The 20789-nt window shown below is 41.5% G+C and overlaps 1 protein-coding gene across 1 annotated transcript in view; it reads right to left on the minus strand.

Moving 5' to 3' along the window:
* The window catches only part of LOC117354999 (zinc finger protein 436-like), a 44089-nt gene that overhangs the window by 8727 nt on the left and 14573 nt on the right, over positions 1–20789 (minus strand). Inside the window, exon 3 of the mRNA XM_033932954.1 lies at positions 9211–10023. Within this exon, the coding sequence (XP_033788845.1) occupies positions 9211–10023 (813 nt within the window). The remainder of the gene's footprint in view (positions 1–9210; positions 10024–20789) is intronic.

Here is a 20789-nt window from a genome sequence, read left to right on the forward strand (position 1 = left end):
GAAGCTCTTTGTTTGGCGGCACCATCCCTGATCCCACTTCGCTTTCACCATACATTTTTAAGGGAATCATCTCACAGCATTGACTTTGTTTCTTTGGGGGGAGTGGTGGTTGATGGATCTGGGCACTCCAATTTTGGATACTCAGTTACAAGCTGCCCTTAGAGCCTCATCACAACGCTGGATCTCAGTTCTTCTATTTGAACTGCAATATAAGATGATACTACGACTGTACATCTCTCCTTCCAGAGCACAGCAAGCGAAGTTGCGACCAGATTCTTGCTGTCCCAAATGTCATCGGACGGATGCGATCTTTGGCCATGTTTTATACTTGCCCGAAGACCCTGCATTTTTGGAAGTACTTACATGCTCATATCTCTATGGAAGACTAAATGCACCCCCCATCCCAGTCTTCTCTTCTCTATATTGATGCATCCAATCCCTACCAGCCTGAGGGGCTTCATAGGGCTTGCTCTCTTGCTTGCCAAGAAAATGATATTGCTTCACTGGCTAGACTCTGCTCCCCCCCCCCCCCCCAGTTTCTGAATGGGGTACATTGATGCTTTACCAACTGAAGATGGAAAACATGGACATTACTGATATTGACAGCTTCAGACTGTTATGTTCGTAGTAATGTTCTAAATATCCAATTGAATGTTCTTATTTCTTCTCCGGTATGATTGCCCCCCTCTCTCTCGCCTCCTTTATTTCTTCTATTTCTATTTTTATTTATATCGCTCCCCACCTTTTTTTTTTTTTCTCTGGGTGGGGGGTTTAGATTGCAAAAACGATTTGTTCAAACATCTTCATGTAATGTTATGTTCTGCTGCTTGTTTTGCTCAATAAAAGATACCCTGAAGCCAAGGAGGAGGCTCTACCGCCTCAGTCTCTAGCATACGTAGCAAGCTAGGCAGGCGCGGCACAAAGGACATCACCTCAGCAGCTTTAACCCCTAAATTAGGAGGGTCAAAAACTGTCACTAGGCAGTGACGTGCGTCGGGTCACCTGAGCACCCCGGGAGTGACCTAGGGCTGCCGCAACAGCTGCTGTCACTCTGGCGGGAGATAGCACTAGAATTCCGGAAAAGCCCATCTGGAGAGTCAAACTGTTCTGTAACCATGAGACTGATATCCGGATGTCTCAGAAAGGACCCAGACTAGACTACGAGCACATGCTGCAAAGCCAGGGAGAAGAAGTAACAGAAATAGGAGGAGGCTTGGTATCCAAGCTCAAGCCCTGCAAACACTGAGCAATCAGCTCAAACAGTGCCGCCAAGTTAAACAAGAGCACCACAGTCTGATCAGCACCAGGATCCAGAGCCCGGAAGAGATCCGCGGATCCCGCATTCAAATCCGGATCCTCCAATCAAAACTAACACACTGCAGCCAAATGCAGAAGAGAAAGACTGATGGGAGGAGCTTAGCTAGCCTGTGAAGTACTCTAGAGGCAGAATGAAAAAACTTGTAATTCTCTTCTGCAGCCCATGCGGGTGAAGGGAAATAACCCTATGGTCTAGAACAGTGGTCTCAAACTCAAACCATTTGCAGGGCCACATTTTGGATTTGTAGGTACTTGGAGGGCCACAGAAAAAAATAGTTAATGTCTTATTAAAGAAATGACAGTTTTGCATGGGGTAAAATTCTTTATAGTTTATAAATCTTTCCTTTTGGCTAAGTCTTAATAATAATATTGTAATTTATAGCTAAAGAGATATATGATCAAGAAACTGTTTTATTTTACTTTGTGATAAAGATAAACATACCGAGGGCCTCAAAATAGTACCTGGTGGGCTGCAAGTTTGAGACCACTGGTCTAGAATGTCTCACCTATTGCGCTGGAAACCCCCTTTAAAAGAAACCCACTTTTAACTCACAGGCAGTCCTAGAAGAGGGACTGCTAATATTCTGTGTCTAGGCTGGGGAGATTCATGCACTAAAATTCACATCTCCTGGGGCATGAATTTCCCCCCAGGCTACATCAGAGAAAATCATTTGGGATGTCCTCATCCAATGCTCCAACCTCTATCAGGAAAGCAAAACCTCTTAAGAGCCATCGGAACGGACAAATAAATGCGGAACAGCATGCATGCAGCCCAATGGGTGGCCAGTCCAAACCACCACCTGATGAGCCCAACAGATAAAACTGAAATTCAAATGGTAAAAATCTTCCAACTAAATACATGCTCTCTGATGTAATTTCACAGACGCTGTGTCCCCTGTGTTAGTACATTTTACAAGTGTCTACCCTATCAGACTAATGTAACACATTCTTTGACACATGAGACACCAAACACATTATTTTTCTCATGTCTGTTATTTGAATTCACAGAACGGAGTCTCTAGCCCAGTCATGTGGGAGAGAGATTCCATTCTGGCAATTCTTTTGGTCCCGCTGTTCAAGTCTCCCAGCCTGGCTTGAACAACATTTAAAGGGAAAAATGCTTGAGTACCTGAATAAACTCATGTAAACCGTTCTGAGCTCTGCTGGAAAAACGGTATAGAAAATTGAATGTACACCAAATTAAACCATTAACCAGAGAGGTAAATTAGACGACCCTTCTAATGACTGGGCTGAACCTGGGGACTCCAACTTCCTATATGCCAACAAAAGGAGTACTGGACCAGTAAAAGGAAGAAAACAAAAATTTCCAAACAAATACACACAGTTGTCACCTTGTTTTAGGAGAGAAACCAAGAAAGTTAAGGTAAATCCAGTACATTTGTCCCTGGAATAAAACCCAAAGCATAGAGAACATACGTTATTAAGATGGCAATACATTTCATCTGTAAATCCCTATTCACGAGTTCAAATCTTGTTTTCTCACCCAGTACTCCGAAGATGTTTAGCTAGGTGGCAGTGGGTTGCTATCCATTAGCAAATGAAGGATTAGGGTGGCAGCGTGTTGCCAACCACTACAAATGTAGAGGAAGGTGGCAGCTTTGTTGCTAGAGTTGAAAGTCTAGCAGTCTTCAAATCCAAGCTAAAAGCCCACTTTTTTGAAACTGCTTTCAACTCTTAACTCCCACCTAGACTCATTGTATCATTTCCTCGACCAGAACCTCCCCACCCTGACATGTCCTGTCCAAATCAGATTGTAAGCTCTTCTGAGCAGGGACCGTATATTGTATGTTAAATGTACAGTACTACGTACGCCTTTCAGTGCTAAAGAAATGATAGATAGTAAAATAAAAACTACAACTTGAATTTATAGACTTGGTCTTCCTATAATAAAGCTCGATTCGGTTTACAATAAATTAAAAAACCTGAAGAAATAAACTTAGACTTACAATTTTGAGAATAACCAAGTTTGAAAGTTTTTGCGGAAGGACTGAAGTGAACCTAATTCTCTTCATCTTAGGGGAATGTCGTTCCATATTTGTTAGTTTAAATGAATAGCATTTCCCTAATTTACCAACACCTTTAAGGGAGGGAAAAGACAATTTAAGTTTTTGCTAGTCCTAACCAGACCCAGGAGAGAGGAACAAGTAGAGAGAATATGCCAAATAGAAACTTAAAAGTTAAGCAGGCACATTTGAAGTGTATCCTGGAAAATATCGGAAGCCAATGAAGTTTAGCCAGCAGCGGGGACACATGCTCAAATTTACCCTTGCTAAAAATCAACCCAGGCTATTCTTGGTTACTCTTAGATAGATTGAATTACAAGAATCTAACTGAGAAAGGATAATAGATTGAACTAGGACAAAGAAATTAGAGAATGACACAGGGAAAAAATCTGTCCCCGTCACTGCACCGTCCCCGGCCCACCATCCTCTGCACCGCCCCGTCACCGCCATTCCCTTCACCGCCCCATCACCGTCACTGCCATCCCTTTCACCGCCCCGTCACCGCCACTGCTATCCCATTCACCGCCCCGTCACCGTCCCCGTCTAGCACCCATCTTCTTCCCTCCGCTCCCCCATAGTCTGGCATCTGTCTTCTTCCCTTCCAGCGTCTCCCCCCCCCCCATCACTAGCAGTCTCTCTTCTCCCTTACCATGAGCAAATAGAACTTCTGAAAATTGTATTGCTGAGGCATTATTTCTAGTACGCCTTTTTTTCCAGATGGATAATGACATCAATTTTATAATTCTTACTGTCTGCTCCGATTTCATTCACAATTTGGTTTGTGTTTTGTACCTGAGGATTCCATGAGGCATTTAACCTTTTCCTGTCTCTTCTGTGATTTCAAGTTGATTCCTTCAATAATGGAGTCTCAAGGCAGTAGCAGTTTTCTATTTTGGGCTCTTTTGACATTGTTTAAGGGATTTCTTGTACATTTGGTGCTGGTCTTCTTTGATGAGGTCACTTCAGAATCTATTTCCAAGGAAGAGAAACTTTTTCCCTTTTACCCCCTCCTTCCTTGTGTGAGCCGGAACATGCGGTCCCCGCAAGCAAGTAATTTTATATCATTTTCATTCTATTCATTCATAGAAATTAAAGTCTAGATAATGCCAGTCACATAACAAAACATGATTTTACAAAAATAATTCCCTGCACAGTCAAGCCTGCAAGGATTACTAGATGTCTTTCAGCAGCTCCCCTCCCTCAGCAGCTCCCCTCCCTCCCTCCCCCTTACCTTTGTGGCCAAGTCAAAATGATCTACCAACAATAAAATTTTAAAAACACAAAGCACGCTGTACGCAGAGAAAATGTTAATTATCATTTATATTCCGCGGGTTTTCAAAGAGGTCAAGGCAGATGACTTTATGCAATGTCACCTCAGTAACAACTATACAAAAATAGACAAATATTCCCCCTCCCTTTTTACTAAACTGCGATAGCGGTTTTTAGCGCAGGGAGCTGCGCTGAATGCCCCACGCTGCTCTCGACGCTCATAGGCTCCCTGCGCTAAAAACTGCTATTGCGTTTTAGTAAAAGGGGGCCATAGTGCAAAATATAGACAGCAGATATAAATTCTCAAAACGGACACATTTTGATCACTAAGTTGAAAATAAAATCATTTTTCCTACCTTTTTGTCTGGTGATTTCATGAGTCTCTGGTCCTTCTTCTTTCTTCTCCTGCCCCCCCCCCTCTTTCTTTCTCTCTCCCCCTGGCTCCCCTCTTTATTTCTGCCTTTCTTTCTCTCTTCCCCTGGCCTCCCTCTTTATTTCTCTCTCCCCCTGGCCCTCCTCTTTCTTTCTGCCTTTCTTTCTCTCCCTCTTGACCCCCTCTTTAATTCTGCCTTTCTTTCTCTCTCCCCTTGGTCCCCCTCTTTCTTTCTCTCTCCCCCTAGCCCCCACAAAGCCATCGTGCCAATTTCTCCACTTCCACAATTCTTTCCCTACCTTCACCCCCAAGCCAGCAGCCGATTTCTCCCTGCTCCTTCCCTGATGTCCTGAACTTCATCGGGCAGCAGCAGCATTCACAATTCACTGCTGTTGCCCACTTCAGGCCTTCCTCTCTGTCGGGTCCTGTCTTCATGAAAACAGAAAGTAGGCAGGACCCGGCAGAGAACAAGGCCTGAAGCCGGCAACAGCAGCGAATTGTAAACGTTGCTGATGCCCGAAGAAGGTAATGGAGCACCGAGGCAGACCGCTTCTGCCCCCTCCCAGCTGAACCCCCCGCTGACCCTCCTATCTCCCCCCCCCGTGAACCTTTCCGACCCTCCCAGCGAGAGCAGCAAACCTCCCTCCAGTAGCGTCGGCTTTCTCCTCCCTCTGCCGCGTCACTGATGACGTCATCAGTGAAGCGGCAGAGGGAGGAGAAAGCCGACGCTACTGGAGGGAGGTTTGCTGCTTTTGCTGGGAGGGTCGGAAAGGTTCACTTGGGGGGAGATAGGAGGGTCAGCGGGGGTTCGGCTGGGAGGGGGGAGAAGCGGTCTGCCTCGGTGCTCCAAGGTCTGGCGCCATTACCTTTTTCGCCCCTCCCGCCCCCAACCTTGGTACGCTACTGCTCTCCAGCTCTCCTTAGTTTGCCGGTTTTCTTTTTCGGCGTCCGGCACGCTTTCAAAGAGCCGCGCACGCGCGTCTGCTCAAAGTTTAATCTTCTGCTCTGCTGCAACTTCCTGTTTCAGGTTGGGTCAGAGCAGAAGATTGAATACTGAGCAGCCGCGCGTGTGCGGCTCTTTTGAAAGCATTCCGGTCGCCGAAAAAGAAAGCCGGCAAACTAAGGTGAGGTGGAGAGAGGAAGCTGGTTAAACGATTGAGCCGGCGTGTGGGTGGAGGTTGCGGGGACCACACGATCCTTTATGCCTCACTGCGGTGACAAGACCATTCATCGCTCCACGGGGCGGTGATGGCCTTGTCCCCGTCCCCGTAGAGGCTGCTAATTTTCATTCCCCGTTTTTGGCAGGTTACCCGCGGCTAAACGCGGTAGCCGCGGGTAAACCGCCACCGTGTCATTCTCTAAGAGAAATGCTGCTGCTGAAAACAGGTTGGGCAGACTAGATGGACCATTCGGATCTTTATCTGCTGTCATCTACTATGAAGAAACATTTTTTACTAGAGAGCTAATTTGTTAATGTTTATTAACAGCCAAAAACAGGATCAAAGCGGTTTACAATATAATTCATAACAATTTTGAAAAGAACTCCATTCATATAGAAAAGAAAAGAAAGAGAGAAAAAAATATATACTTTTTTTAATACATGCTTCTCTCTAACCATCAGTTTATCCATAATAATAAAATTAATTAATACATTCACCCATTAATAAAAATAAGTAAATAAATAAATAAATACAGACAGAAGTCCCAAATACATTCCCTCAATTTACAAAGGCCAGTTGAAAGAAATGTGCTTTCAAATGTATACGCTTCTTCCTTTCTCAATTCTATAGGCAAACTATTCCATAACCGAGGACTAAACAGAAAAATGCACAATCCCTAGTCGAGGCAAGATGGGCCTTCGAAATGTGAGGAACAACTTCTCTATTATCATTCAGAGATCATGCATAAAATAACACCAAATTAGAAAGATCGAATGGTTGTAACTCAAATAATGCTCTATGTGCCAACAGTAAGATCCTAAATTGCTTTGGTAACCAGTGGAATTTCACATACAGAGGTGTATCGTGATCACGAATATGTGCCTGGCCTAACAGCCGAATCGCAGCATCTTGTACTGATTGTAGGAGCTTTAATTGTCCTCTTCCTAAATAACCATATACTAAATAACCATAATCTAACTTAGATAGTACAACAGCATGAATTAGCATATGTAATGATTTCTCACCCAAAAAATCTCAAATAGCTCTAAGCTGTCTCAAAGCCCCAAAGCCTTTAGCAATCACAGATCAAACCTATTCCTCAAAATTCAAACGATAATCAATTATAATCCCCAGATACTATTAATTATTTAGACAAAGATCTAATTGCGGTGGTGTCTTGTTCATTAAATGAGAGGGATGAGTCTATGATGACACCTGAGATCTTAGAGGAAAACTCAATCTGTAGAGATGTCCCTGATCCAGTTTTGGACCAAGCCATAGGAGTTTAGTTTTGGCTTCATTTAATTTCATTTGAACAGAAAATGACCAAGCCTGCAATTTCATTATACACTGAATTATGTTTGCAGAAAGATTCAAGTCTACCTCAAGGAGGATGAAAATATCATCTGCGTACGTATACAGGGATTCGAAAATTGATGATTCAAGATATTTCACATAGATATTGAAAAGGATGGGAGGCAAAGGCAATCCCTGTGGGACCCCCCCACGATGACTTCCAGGGAAATGACATTCTACCATCCACGTTAACAGTATGTGACCGTAATCATAGGAAATTAGAAAACCAGCTTATGACTGCATGCTCTAGGCCTATCAAAAAGTCATGATGGACAACATCAAAAGCTGCGGACAAGTCAAATTGTTTATAATAAGATGGCAAATTTGTTATTCAAATATAGCTGCTGAACCTTTGAGAATAGAGAAATCAGCAAAGATTCAGTACTGAAATTTGGCCTAAAACCATGCCGATATGGCAAAAAAACAGAAAATCTCACCTAATAAGTGGAGAGTTGACTGGAGATTATAGATTCCATCATTTTAGTTAACAGCGGTATATTTGTAATTGGCCAATAATTTAACAAGATAGTTGGATCAAGGTCAGCTGCTTATAGTAAGAACTATACGGGCCATATCAATAGAAAACCCCTCAACTTCTAAGGCAGAATTTATAAGTTCAGTTAGCCACACAATAGCTTGGGCAGGATTTCTCTCATACAAATATGAGGGAATAGGATCCAAGATACACTTGCATTTCCTCAATTTATAACATAATTGCAAGATCTGTGTCTCAGTTACAGGTTCAAAAGTAACCCAAGCTGAGTGAAGCTTTTATTACACTCAGTACATAAAAATGGTTTCTACACTGTGTGGATCACTTTGTGTCTTTTTAGACTTGAAAGTTGAGAGTAGCTTTTATCACATTCAGTACATGTATATGGTTTATACTCTGCGTGGATCATTTGGTGACTTTTTAGATGTGAAATCCGAATGAAGCTTTTATTACACTCAGTACATGTATATGGTTTGTGCCCTGTGTGGATCCTCTCATGAGTTTTTAGATCTGAAAGTCGTATGAAGCTTTTATTACACTCAGTACATGTAAATGGTTTGTACCCTCTGTGGATCCTCTCATGCTTTCTTAGATCTGAACGTCGAGCAAAACTTTTATTACACTCAGCACATGAAAATGGTTTGTACCCTGTGTGGATCATTTGGTGGCTTTTTAGATCTGAAAGCCGAGTGTAGCTTTTATTACACTCAGTACATGTAAATGGTTTGTACCCTGTGTGGCTCATTTGGTGGCTTTGTAGATGTGAAAGCCAAGCGAAGCTTTTATTACACTCAGTACATGTAAATGGTTTATACCCTGTATGGATCACTTGGTGGATTTTTAGATGTGAAAGCCAAGCGAAGCTTTTATTACACTCAGTACATGTAAATGGTTTGTACTCTTTGTCGATCCTCTCATGATTTTTTAGATCTGAAAGTCGAGCGAAGCTTTTATTAAACTCAGTACGTGTAAATGGTTTGTACCTTATGTGAATCATTTTGTGTCTTTTTAGATGTGAAAGCCGAGTGAAGCTTTTATTACACTCAGCACATGAAAATGGTTTGTACCCTGTGTGGATCATTTGATGGCTTTTTAGATGTGAAACCTGAGTGTAGCTTTTATTACACTCAGTACATGTATATGGTTTGTGCCCTGTGTGTATCCTCTCATGAGTTTTTAGATCTGAAAGTCTAAAGAAGCTTTTATTACACTCAGTACACGTAAATGGTTTGTACCCTGTATGGATCACTTGGTGGCTTTTTAGATGTGAAAGCCGAGTGTAGCTTTTATTACACTCAGTACACGTAAATGGTTTGTACCCTGTATGGATCACTTGGTGGCTTTTTAGATGTGAAAGCCGAGCGTAGCTTTTATTACACTCAGTACACATAAATGGTCTATACCCTGTATGGATCACTTGGTGGCTTTTTAGATGTGAAAGCCGAGTGTAGCTTTTATTACACTCAGTACACGTAAATGGTTTGTACCCTGTATGGATCGCATGGTGGCCTTTTAGATGTGAAAGCCGAGTGAAACCTTTATTACACTCAGTACATATAAATGGTTTGTACCCTGTATGGATCATTTTGTGTCTTTTTAGAGTTGAAAGCCGAGTGGAGCTTTTATTACACTCAATAGAGATAGGTGGTGTCACATTTTTATGATCCCTTTTGTGTAGTTGAAGTTCTTTTTTGTGGTTTTTTCCTTTCTTCTTACCATGGTGGAATCTAGAAGTCACTTTATCACTGTTTTTAATTTGGAAGGGTCCCTCCGCTAGGTGTCTCTGGTCCTCAGGGATATAACCCAGATCCCTGTCATTTCTCTCACACTTGATGACTCCATCTCTTGAGACCTCTGTAGGGTCTCTCTGGTTCTTTGATTCCTGCTTATAATTCTTTGTGTTAATCTTCTCAGTTCCCTGGGAATTATTCTCACAGACATTTTTCGACAGTGTTTGGATTTGTTCCATTTCAACTGGATCTTCTCCTTTATTCTTTTCTCTCTTCCATTCGTGTTGGATCCGATGATCTGCTGGAGAGAAACAGAAGGTATTTCTCATGAGTTAGAAAACAGTAGTGGCTTCTATAGATTCCATCATTTTAGTTAACAGCAGTGTATTTGTAATTGGCCAATAATTTAACAAGATAGGTCAGCTTTTTATAGCTTATATTAAGAACTATATGGCCCCAACTTCTAAGGCAATTAGCCACGCCATAGCTTGGGCAAGAATTCTCTTATATAAATATAAGGGACTGTAAATATATACTTCAATCCCTTATATTTATATAAGAGAAGTATATATTTACAGAGCCATCTCAACTGATTAGCTTTCTCTCAATGAAACGCCTAGAAAAAGGAATAACAACAACGTCCATGGAAAGTTAGTTTCCTGCACTTTAGTCAGATAAGGATTTTTCCTAATTAATTAATTTGAATTATATATGTTCTACTCTTAATTATGGATCCAATAAAATTGAGGACTAGTGTGAGATTAGCTAGATTAGTATTTCCTTGTAGTAATATTAATTTTGCAATTTTAGTTTAATATGTTGTTTGATCTCACTTTACTGTACAAGATGTATACGCTTGAAAATATTGTAAAATTTTATAAATAAATAAAAAAAAAAAAAAAAATATAAGGGACTGGGATCTAAGATACACTTGCATTTCCTCAATTTATAACATAATTGTAAGATCTGTGTCTCAGTTACAGGTTGAAAAGTAACCAAAGCTGAGTGAAGCTTTTATTACATTCAGTACATATAAATGGTTTCTACACTGTGTGGATCACTTTGGCATAGATTCTGTAAAGTGTGCCTAACTTTAGGCTTGCTTTAGGCGTCCACTTTAAGTGCATAATGAGCGATTTAAGAGTCTTAACAAGCGTTAATTGGAATTTAGACGGAGTTAGGCGTCCTTAGAGCACAGATGTGAGATAGGCGCCGATTTAGGGAATAGTCACGTCTACGTTTGTAGATGTGGGCGTAACATTGGTGTGGTTAAGGATAGGCATCACATAGACGCTAGGTAGACAACAGAGGGCGTCTAAACAGTGTGGAAAATGTAGGCGTAGGAAAACCTGGTCTAAGTGTGGTTTTTGCTTCATTTCAATGCAGTTTCAGCTTTCCTAGCCTGAGACTTCCTATAGACACAGATTAGGCGTGCTTTCAGCTTTCACAATGATATTTCCTATAGTGAGTTTGAATATGTTTTTTTTTTCTTCTTTTTCCTAATAGATTTAATAAGCCACCATATCAATAGAGCACCTCAATATAAACATATTTCATGGAAAACATAGTACTTTTCTGCTCAAAAAGAACCCCCTTTTTTTCTCAACAAACAGTGCTGCAATCAGCTCTTTCTTGAAAGCAAAACATCATTATTGCACACATTACTTCATTTCTCAGCGCTTAAAAAGAGAAAAACCAGATACAGACCTTAACATGCATTTTCCCTCATTGCAAAATAGAGCTCTTCAGCTTCACAAAGCTGACCTCATTTATCAAGCTGCACCTTCAAGGTAGTATGCCAAAATTAAAAGATGTGCTGGGGGTTGAACTCACAACCTCAGTATGAGAGCACAGGACTTTAACCCTTAGAGCTACATCAGCTTCTACTCAGGTAGATCTCACTGCCCTTTCATATCATAGTTGACTGACCTGCTTATGTATCATCTGATTAGCTATCATATTACAATCGTCACAACGAAAGCATTTGTGGTTCACCAGGTTAATGTGCCTTGTCCATCTTCTCAAGTACCCTGGTTCAAGTCCAACCTTCACTCATTTTAACAACTTTCTAACAGCTTCCTATTAGCTGTCATAAGAGGGTCTAAATGGTGGACTTTGCCGTTTTTAGCAGCACATTTCTTTTTCCAGGTAAACTTATTTTCTCCTTCCCATGGCTAGGACATCCTAAGCTGTCATGGGAGGAAACATCTCTTCTGCTAGAAAGATGCCATTTGAGGCTCAGGTTAATGTGCCTTGTTGCACCTTGTCTATCTTCTGAAGCTCCTGGGTTCAAATCCCATCCTTACCTTTACTCATTTTAACAGCATCCTAACAGCTCTCATAAGTGGTGGACTTTGCTGTTTTTCTACAGGTGCATCAGATACATTCATCTCTCTGCTACAAGCCATTGTGGTAGGAATGGATTTCTTTCTATGCAATATCTAAACAGGGCAACAGATAGAAGAGTTTACTAAAACTTCAGAGGGCTTGGACAGGTATTGAAGGAAGGTACATGTTTTCGAGATGTACCCTAGAGACATTCCTGTTGGTATATTCAGCTTGGCCGTTTGTGGTTTCATACTTGAGGAGTGTGTGTTGGGGTGGGGGAGGGGGGTTTAGGAAGAGAGAACAAACAGGCTGCTTTAGACATCTGAGAATTGCTGCAGATCATTTTAAAGATCAACTCAAATATGTTTAAGCAAAGGAATGGCCAAAGAGTTTGAAGGTTTTCTGGTAGAAAAATTAATATCAAATATTTGCTAACCGCACTCATGACTTGAACCCCTGACCTAATGGAAGATTAAAGTAGCATCTTAAGGCATAGAGCTATAGAGGGAACTTTGTTTAGAATTTGGTAACAGTGCCTCTACAGATGACAAATGGCTTATAGTAAAAGCTTTGAGAAGGGAAGGAATTTATTAAGTCAGGACCTAAAAACCACACCTAAAACACGCCCAATCAGATTTGAAAGTTTTCTGGTGGGAAGTCCAAACGGTGCCTATGATGTCAGACATTACTTAGGTATCCTTAGTATAAGAAGGTCCATCAGAGCAGTGTTTTCTCTTTTAGGACATCTAATTCTGTGTCAATGCTTATTTCTGAGACTTTACTTTTCTTGATTGTATTTTAACCTTTTCATTCCCTTACCTGCCACAACTCTCCATTTCATAGGCCCATTAGCAGCTATAGTAATTTGCAATTTTGATGTTTGTCTAACCTTTTTCATCTTTCCAGGAACAAATCTAGGTGAGAATTATATATTGCTAGCTATTTAGGTGTCTTTATTATATAAAAGCTAAGGCAGAACTGATTTCTTCTTTTGGACTCCCATGCTTATGGTGATTCTCCATTAACTTTTTCTTCCCCTGAAATCTGCCACAATTCTCTCCATTCCACAGGGTCATTAGCAGGTCTGAGAATTAGTGATGATAATTGGTTCCAGGAATCTTGACTGAAACCCCCCATGCTGTTTGAAACTTTGGTGCCAGCAAAATGGATATGCAAGTTACATGAATATGTGGAACCTATAGCAGTGCTTTTCCTCATAGAGCTAAAGGTAAATCTTTTTAGAGTCATAATTGTTAGGTATCCTTATTATAAAAATGGAACAGTGTTTCTTTTGCTTCTGTTCATTCTAGGTGTTATTCTGAGACTGTGCTGCATTTTATTTTTCCACATTTGTCTTGACATTTTCCCCCTTTTCTCCTGATTCCCAGTTCCCAGGTCTGTTCAAACTGAGTTCAGCACAAGAGCTTGCACCTGGACAAAGCTCAAATACTAAAATAGACAGAATAGGAAAGAATGATGTACTGAAACCTTTGTTTGCCCTTGTGATGAATTATCTACATTTTCACAATACTAACATGTTTCACACTTTTTCCCCTTCAGAAGGGTGTAGTTATAGAAGATTTTCAGAGAAAACAGTCAATTGGTGAATTTTACAAAGGTGCGCTAAATCCATGCATGCGCTAACTACTCATGTGTGCACAGGACAAAATGCGCGCGTTAACCTTTACCACACAGCCTAAAACTCACCAATCAACTCTTAATTTGTCTCAATCCATCTTCCTTTTTCTTCAGCCTGCCTTCTCCTACCACAAGCAGATTCTGGGACCTTACCAATTCTGCCACAGTAACAACTTGGATCTACGAGTGCCTTACTCTGCATACCTGTCCTCTATCTCATCGAACTGCAGTTGCTGCTTTCCTGGACTGTGCAAAAAAAATCTTATACAATTTTCACCTTGTGCTTATTTCTATTGAGTAGCAGCCGGGCATTAGTGTTTCCTTAATAAGTACCACTTCAGCTCCTTGGTCACATTGACCTTTGTCTTATCTAGTGTTCCATGAGGCCGGGGATGGGGATGGCAAACAGGGTAGCTGGAATGTCTCCTGCTTCCCAGCCTGCAACTAGCATAATATTTGAGAACATGAGATTAGATGAGAGGTGGAAAGGATAAACCAGGTGCCTTAACTTGGTAGCTTCTTTCAGTCAATTTCCTACCCTGACAGCTTGAGATATGCTGAACTGCAGCCGAGTCTGTATTCTTTAGGTGCCCAAAGGATGCCTAAACAGCACAGTATAATTCAATTAGAATTGCTATGATTTTATGGCTAATTCTGTAGCACAAGGGTTAGAATGAAGGTTGGGGTGTGAGCCTGGTCTGGGTTTGACTCCCTCATGTCCTTCAGCTGACAAAATACTCATTTTAATAAAAATTACAAGCTACAGACCAATCACATCTAATTTTCATTTCGAACAGCACAACATTAGCAATACTAGAAACAATCTATTCCAAAAGTTGAGTTTGCATTTGATACAAAACAGCAGTATTTGAATCCACGTCACGAGATTCTGGCTTTTGGGACAATGAAAGCAGCGCTTTAAGCCATTGAGCTACCAGTCTTTTGTCTCAGCTAACTGTGAGATGAAAGCTAAGCAGATTTTACCTTAGCAGATCACTAAGCTATGATATGACAGGGGAGTCAGAGAAACTGGAGTGGAAGGTGCTGTAGCTCAATGAGTAAAAGCGCTGTCCTGATCTTCCAGAGGTTGTGAGTTCAACTCCTGGCCTGTCTTTTACTTGTGCACTTTGATGATGTCACAATGAAGTCATCATTGTGCAGCTGCATACCTCCATTTGCAATGAATTAGAAGCCACATTCAGGTCTGTTCTGTGTTTTATTCTGTTTTTAAGCTTGGCCAATTGAAGTTATGGGCTTTCTGTTTGCTTTGAAGAATGAGCTGATTGTAGCAATGTTTCATGACAAAGAGAGTGTTATTTGGAGAAAAACCAACCAAGATCACACGAAAACCGCCTGGAAAAAAATTAACAAACAATACAAACTTCTATTAAAAGAAAAGAGAAAAAAACAGTACACAAACCTAACAGGCACGGAAACCCAAGACACCAAAAAACTATTCCAAATATTAAAAGATCTAACACCATACCCTATTTGACCACTAACAATAACTCCTCCCCTTCAGCCTCCCTTCTAGCTGAACACTTCAAGAATAAAACCCAACCCACCTACTCGAAGTCACAATACTCCCCACAGAAAATGAATCTTGTGCTGCAGACAGATCTTGGTCCCAATTTCCTAAGATACATTGGACTGAAATCAACAAACTCTACAATAAGTACAGCCACACATCATGTGAACTCAACCACTGCCTGCCATATCTCCTGTCATCAGCGAGCATTAAGTTCCGTACCTTACTCCTACACTGGATACAAACCATGCTCACAGATGACATTTTCCCGAATGACCTCAGCAAAATAATCATCACCCCAATCTTAAAAGACCCAAAAGAACCAACAGACCTCTCATCTAACTACAGACCAATAGCCTCAATACCTCTATATATCAAACTAACAGAAGGATTAGTAGCCAAATTCCTCACCAACTATCTCGAGGACCATAACTTACTCCATCCCACGCAATCCGGCTTCAGAACTAACTTCAGCACAGAGACACTACTAGGCTCCCTTATCGACACAGCAAGACAACACCTCAGCATTGGAAAAAAAAATGCTGCTCATACAGTTGGACCTGACGGCGGCATTTGACCTGGTAGACCATAACATCCTACTGCAAATCTTGGACTCAATAGGCATCTCAGATAAAGTATACTCATGGTTTGAAGGTTTCTTAAAATCCAGAACATACAAAGTAAAATCTGACAAAGAAAAATCCAAACCTTGGACCAACCCCTGCGGCGTAATCACTGTTCCCTCTAAGCTGAGCAGGAGTCCTCCACCCACAGTCTCACCAATAGAGGGTGCTGTTTTACTGTCACATTTTTCAATTGTGAGGGACAGGCAAGTTCTGCAGGACTCCAGGGAACATACCTGTCCTTAGCGACTGAAAATATTCCACCCCCTAGTGGTAGCAATGCAGCTGGAGGACACCTGCTCAGCTTAGAGGGAACACTCACTCCCCACTGTCCCCTACTCTCTTCAACCTATATACGTCGTCTCTTGGCGTTTACCTGAACAAACAAGGCCTATCCTCTTATAGCTATGCTGATGACATCACCATCCTCATTCCTTTCGACCAACCAATGCTCTTAATGACAGACACACTACACAGAACTCTAGCTACAGTTACGACTTGGATGGAAGACCACAAACTGAAACTCAACCCAGACAAAATTAAATTCATCCTCCTAGAAAATAACAAAATCCCAACCATATCCAATTTAGAAATCAACTCTATCAACTACCCTTTGCAAACCACCCTAAAACTTCTAGGTATGACTATTGACAGAGGCTGCACCATGCAACCACAAATTAACAAAACAATACAGAAATCTTTCGCAGTTATGAGAAACCTTAGACAAGTCCGAAAATTCTTCGAAAAAACACAATTTCAGCTCCTAGTTTCAGCTTCTAATCCTAAGTATCCTAGACTATTGCAACATCCTCTACCTCCCTTGCCCTGCAATAATGATTAAACAACTGCATACAATTCAGAATACAGCTCTGAGACTCGTCTAATCATTGAAAAAACATGATCACATTACTGAGACATTCATCAATTCTCATTGGCTTCCAATCCAGGAAAGAATACAATTTAAATTCTACTGTATACTATTTAAAACTATAAATGGAGACAGCCCAACCTATCTAAACGACCGCCTCATCCAAACCACCTCTACCAGGCATAGAAAACCACACACCCCATTCACTTACCCCCCAATGAAAGAAGTAAAACGGAAAAAAACTATACGACGGACTACTGGCCACTCAGGCAGCGAAGATAGACAACCAAGTCTCCAACCTATTGACAACAACCCCAGACTACAAGATGTTCAGAAAGGAAATAAAAACTATACTCTTCAAGAAATCCCTTAATAAAGCTTAATACCATGATAAAGCTTAACCCCCCTCTTACCATCCCCTCCCTAACCCCAGATCCTACTTTTCCCTCTCTGATCTAACGTTGTAACCCTTCTTCCATAACTCTTTTTGTAATCCGCTTTGAACCGAAAGGTAATGCGGAATAGAAATCTGTAATGTAATGTAATTTAGAGCAAGGAATCGCTTCTAAAAACCTCTCTCAAATAACGTCTGTGGGATGCCCAGAGAAAGCTGATTGGATAACCTAAATATCATGTATTGTGCTAAAGCCTTTCTGGAGCTTAAACCACGTCTATTTAAAGCCTATACAGAGCTCAAAATCCTATGCTTTACACTTCTTATAGGAGCTAATGATACCATTGCTATATAAGTTTCCCCCCTTCCATGCTGATGTTCCCAGATCAACTCCAACTGAAACTAATATATTATAAATATCCTTTTAAACATGGTATACTGTGTTTTTATTATCCTTTTAATGGTGGTATATTTTGGGTTAATTATGTTAAAGCTTACAGTCCTGAAATAATGATAACAAATCAGTAAAAAGCACCTTTTTATATATAACATCGTAGGGACGTCTATCTGGCGTCTATTTGGGGTTTTTTGGGAATGCATGCCTAATAGACGCCTAAGATACGCTTAGTGCATTAGAGACGTCTATACGATACCTAAATAACGCTGATTACCACTTGCGCCACAAGGACGTCTAAAGCACGCCTAAAGTTAGGCGCACTTTACAGAATCTAGGCCTTTGTGTCTTTTTCGATATGAAAGCCGAGTAAAGCTTTTATTACACTCAGTACATGTATATGGTTTGTGCCCTGTGTGGTAAATAGGATTTACTATACTATCCTGCCTAAACATGCCCGCTTTGGCTTTTAGTAAGTGCACAAACACATGATAGCCAATTAAACATTTAAATTTATTCAAAGTTATTTCATAACAGAATAATCTTACAAGGCTCATAAACAATTATGATTTGTACAATGGAAATTCATCTCTTCACAGCAGAGTAATGGCATCTTGCTGAAGGGAGGAATTGCTATTTGCCATAGCAATACTGTCACTTATATACATCATTTGTCCTTCCCTTCATATGATTTAAGGCATTTCATACATGGTAGGGGAGTGGCTTTCTCTTAACAAAGACCTTCTTCGCTTTTATAGATCAGTGTTTTTCAACCTTTTTACACCTATGGACCGGCAAAAATAAAAAAAATTATTCTGTGGACCTGCATTGGTCCGTGGACCGGCGGTTGAAAAACACTGGGCTAAGTCGTGGGCCAGACTCCGCCCCCATAATAGTACTATTTTTTTCCATTCATTTTTCACAGATATACAATATAATCTTATTAACAACACATAATGGTTAACCACAAAATTAAACTATATAAAGCACAGTTGACAGCAGATGTAAATTCTCAAAATTGACATAATTCAATCACTAAATTCAAAAATAAAATCATTCCCCCCTTACCTTTTTTGTCTCCCTTCCTCCCGCCTGGCCATTTTAAGCCGCCCCCGGTATTATCTTCAGGCCGGCTCCCTCTTCCTCACTGATGCAGTGCACAAAGCTGCGGGCAGCGGCTCCTTGTGCATCCCGTGCCTCATCTGGAAGCCTTCCCTCTGACGTTGCAACATCAGAGAGAAGGCTTCCAGTTCAGGCGCAGGATGTGCGTAGGAGCCACTGCCCGTGCACTGAATCAGTGAGGAAGAGGGAGCTGGCTCAAAGATAACGCCGCATCGTTCGCACCGTGGACCGGCGGTTGAAGAACACTGTTTGGGGCCTGATGCACGTGCTGGCCCTGTGGACCGGCAGAAAATTTCTGTGGACAGGCACCAGTCCATGGACCGGTGGTTGAAGAACACTGCTATAGATAACAGGCTTAAAGAAAAGTTGTATATCTTTACAGTAATTTACATAAAATAAGATTATAATGTATAGATTTTAATTCCACTTAGGTTGAAATTTACCAACGCAATACAACCATTAAGGAAAGAATATATCTCTTAACCAGTATTCGTCTTATGTCTTAGAATGAATCAATGTAGCCCTCTGACTAACGAAGAACCGACAGTCTGGGCTTTTTCCTGTGTCTGACTATGTCTCTGTAAAACAAACACAAAACAGCCCAAAAGCCCCCCCCTTAATGAAAATTCTAATGCTCTCCTATACTGAGCCCAAGAAAGCCCCCCTTCGCATCTAAGTATGCAAGCTCATGGAAACAGTAATCAAACGTAAAGTAGACGCAGTATTGGACGAGGAGAATCTACGGGATCCCAGTCAACACGGATTCACCAAGGGTAGGTCCTGCCAATCCAATCTCATCAGCTTCTTTGACTGGGTAACAAAACAGCTGGACTTGGGAGAATCCCTGGACGTCATATACCTGGACTTCAGCAAAGCTTTCACAGGCTGTTGAGCAAGATGAAATCAATGGGGCTGGGAGAAACACTAACTACATGGGTCAATGACTGGCTGAGTGGCAGACTTCAGAGGGTGGTGGTTAACGGAACCCTCTCAAAAACATCGGAGGTGACAAGTGGAGTACCGCAGGGCTCAGTCTTGGGCCCGCTCCTTTTCAACATATTCATAGGGGACCTAACTCAGGGGCTTCAAGGTAAGATAACGTTATTTGCGGACGACGCCAAACTATGCAATATAGTGAGCGACAGCTATTCACCCGATAGTATGAGGCAGGACCTACATTTGTTGGAGCTTTGGTCCTCAACCTGGCAGCTGGGCTTCAATGCTAAGAAATGCAAGATCATGCACCTCGGCAGCAGAAATCCGTGCAGAACTTACACCTTAAATGATGAGACCTTAGCTAGAACTTCAACAGAACGAGACTTGGGAGTGATCATCAGCGCAGACATGAAAACTGCTGATCATGTGGAGAAGGCTTCATCTAAGGCAAGACAGTTGTTAGGCTGCATCTGCAGGAGTTTCGTCAGCAGGAAGCCTGAAGTCATAATGCCATTGTACAGAACCATGGCGAGACCTCATTTGGAATACTGTGTGCAATTCTGGAGGCCACACTACCGAAAAGATGTGCTGAGAATAGAGTCGGTGCAACGGATGGCCACCAGGATGGTCTCGGGGCTCAAGGATCTCACGTACGAAGAAAGGCTGAAAAATTTGCGGCTCTACTCACTCGAGGAACGTAGAGAGAGAGGAAACATGATCGAGACGTTTAAGTATATCACCGGCCGTATCGAGATGGAAGAAGAGATTTTCTTTCTCAAGGGACCCTCGGCCACAAGAGGACATCCGCTCAAACTCAGGGGCGGGAAATTTCATGGCGACACCAGGAAATATTTCTTCACCGAGAGAGTGGTTGATCCTTGGAACAAGCTTCCGGTGACGGTGGTCGAGGCAAACAGAGTGCAAGAATTTAAGAGCAAATGGGATGCCCATGTGGGATCCCTTAGAGGGTTAAGCTAAGGAAACCTGTCATCAGGTGTGGGATCCCTAGGATAGTAGACTTGGGGGTGGGTCAGTGGAGTGGGCAGATGTGATGGGCTATGGCCCTTATCTGCCGTCATCTTCTATGTTTCTAAGAAGGCAAGCAGGCCTCACAGACTTCAAGGTCAGGTAGGTCAAACTCCATATGTTGCTTCTGGATTGTCCAAAATCTAAAATACACACACACACATACATACACCTATATGATAATTCTTATAATAATAATAATAATAACTT

This window comes from Geotrypetes seraphini, chromosome 2 (genome assembly GCF_902459505.1).
Source record: "Geotrypetes seraphini chromosome 2, aGeoSer1.1, whole genome shotgun sequence".
Lineage (NCBI taxonomy): Eukaryota > Metazoa > Chordata > Amphibia > Gymnophiona > Dermophiidae > Geotrypetes > Geotrypetes seraphini.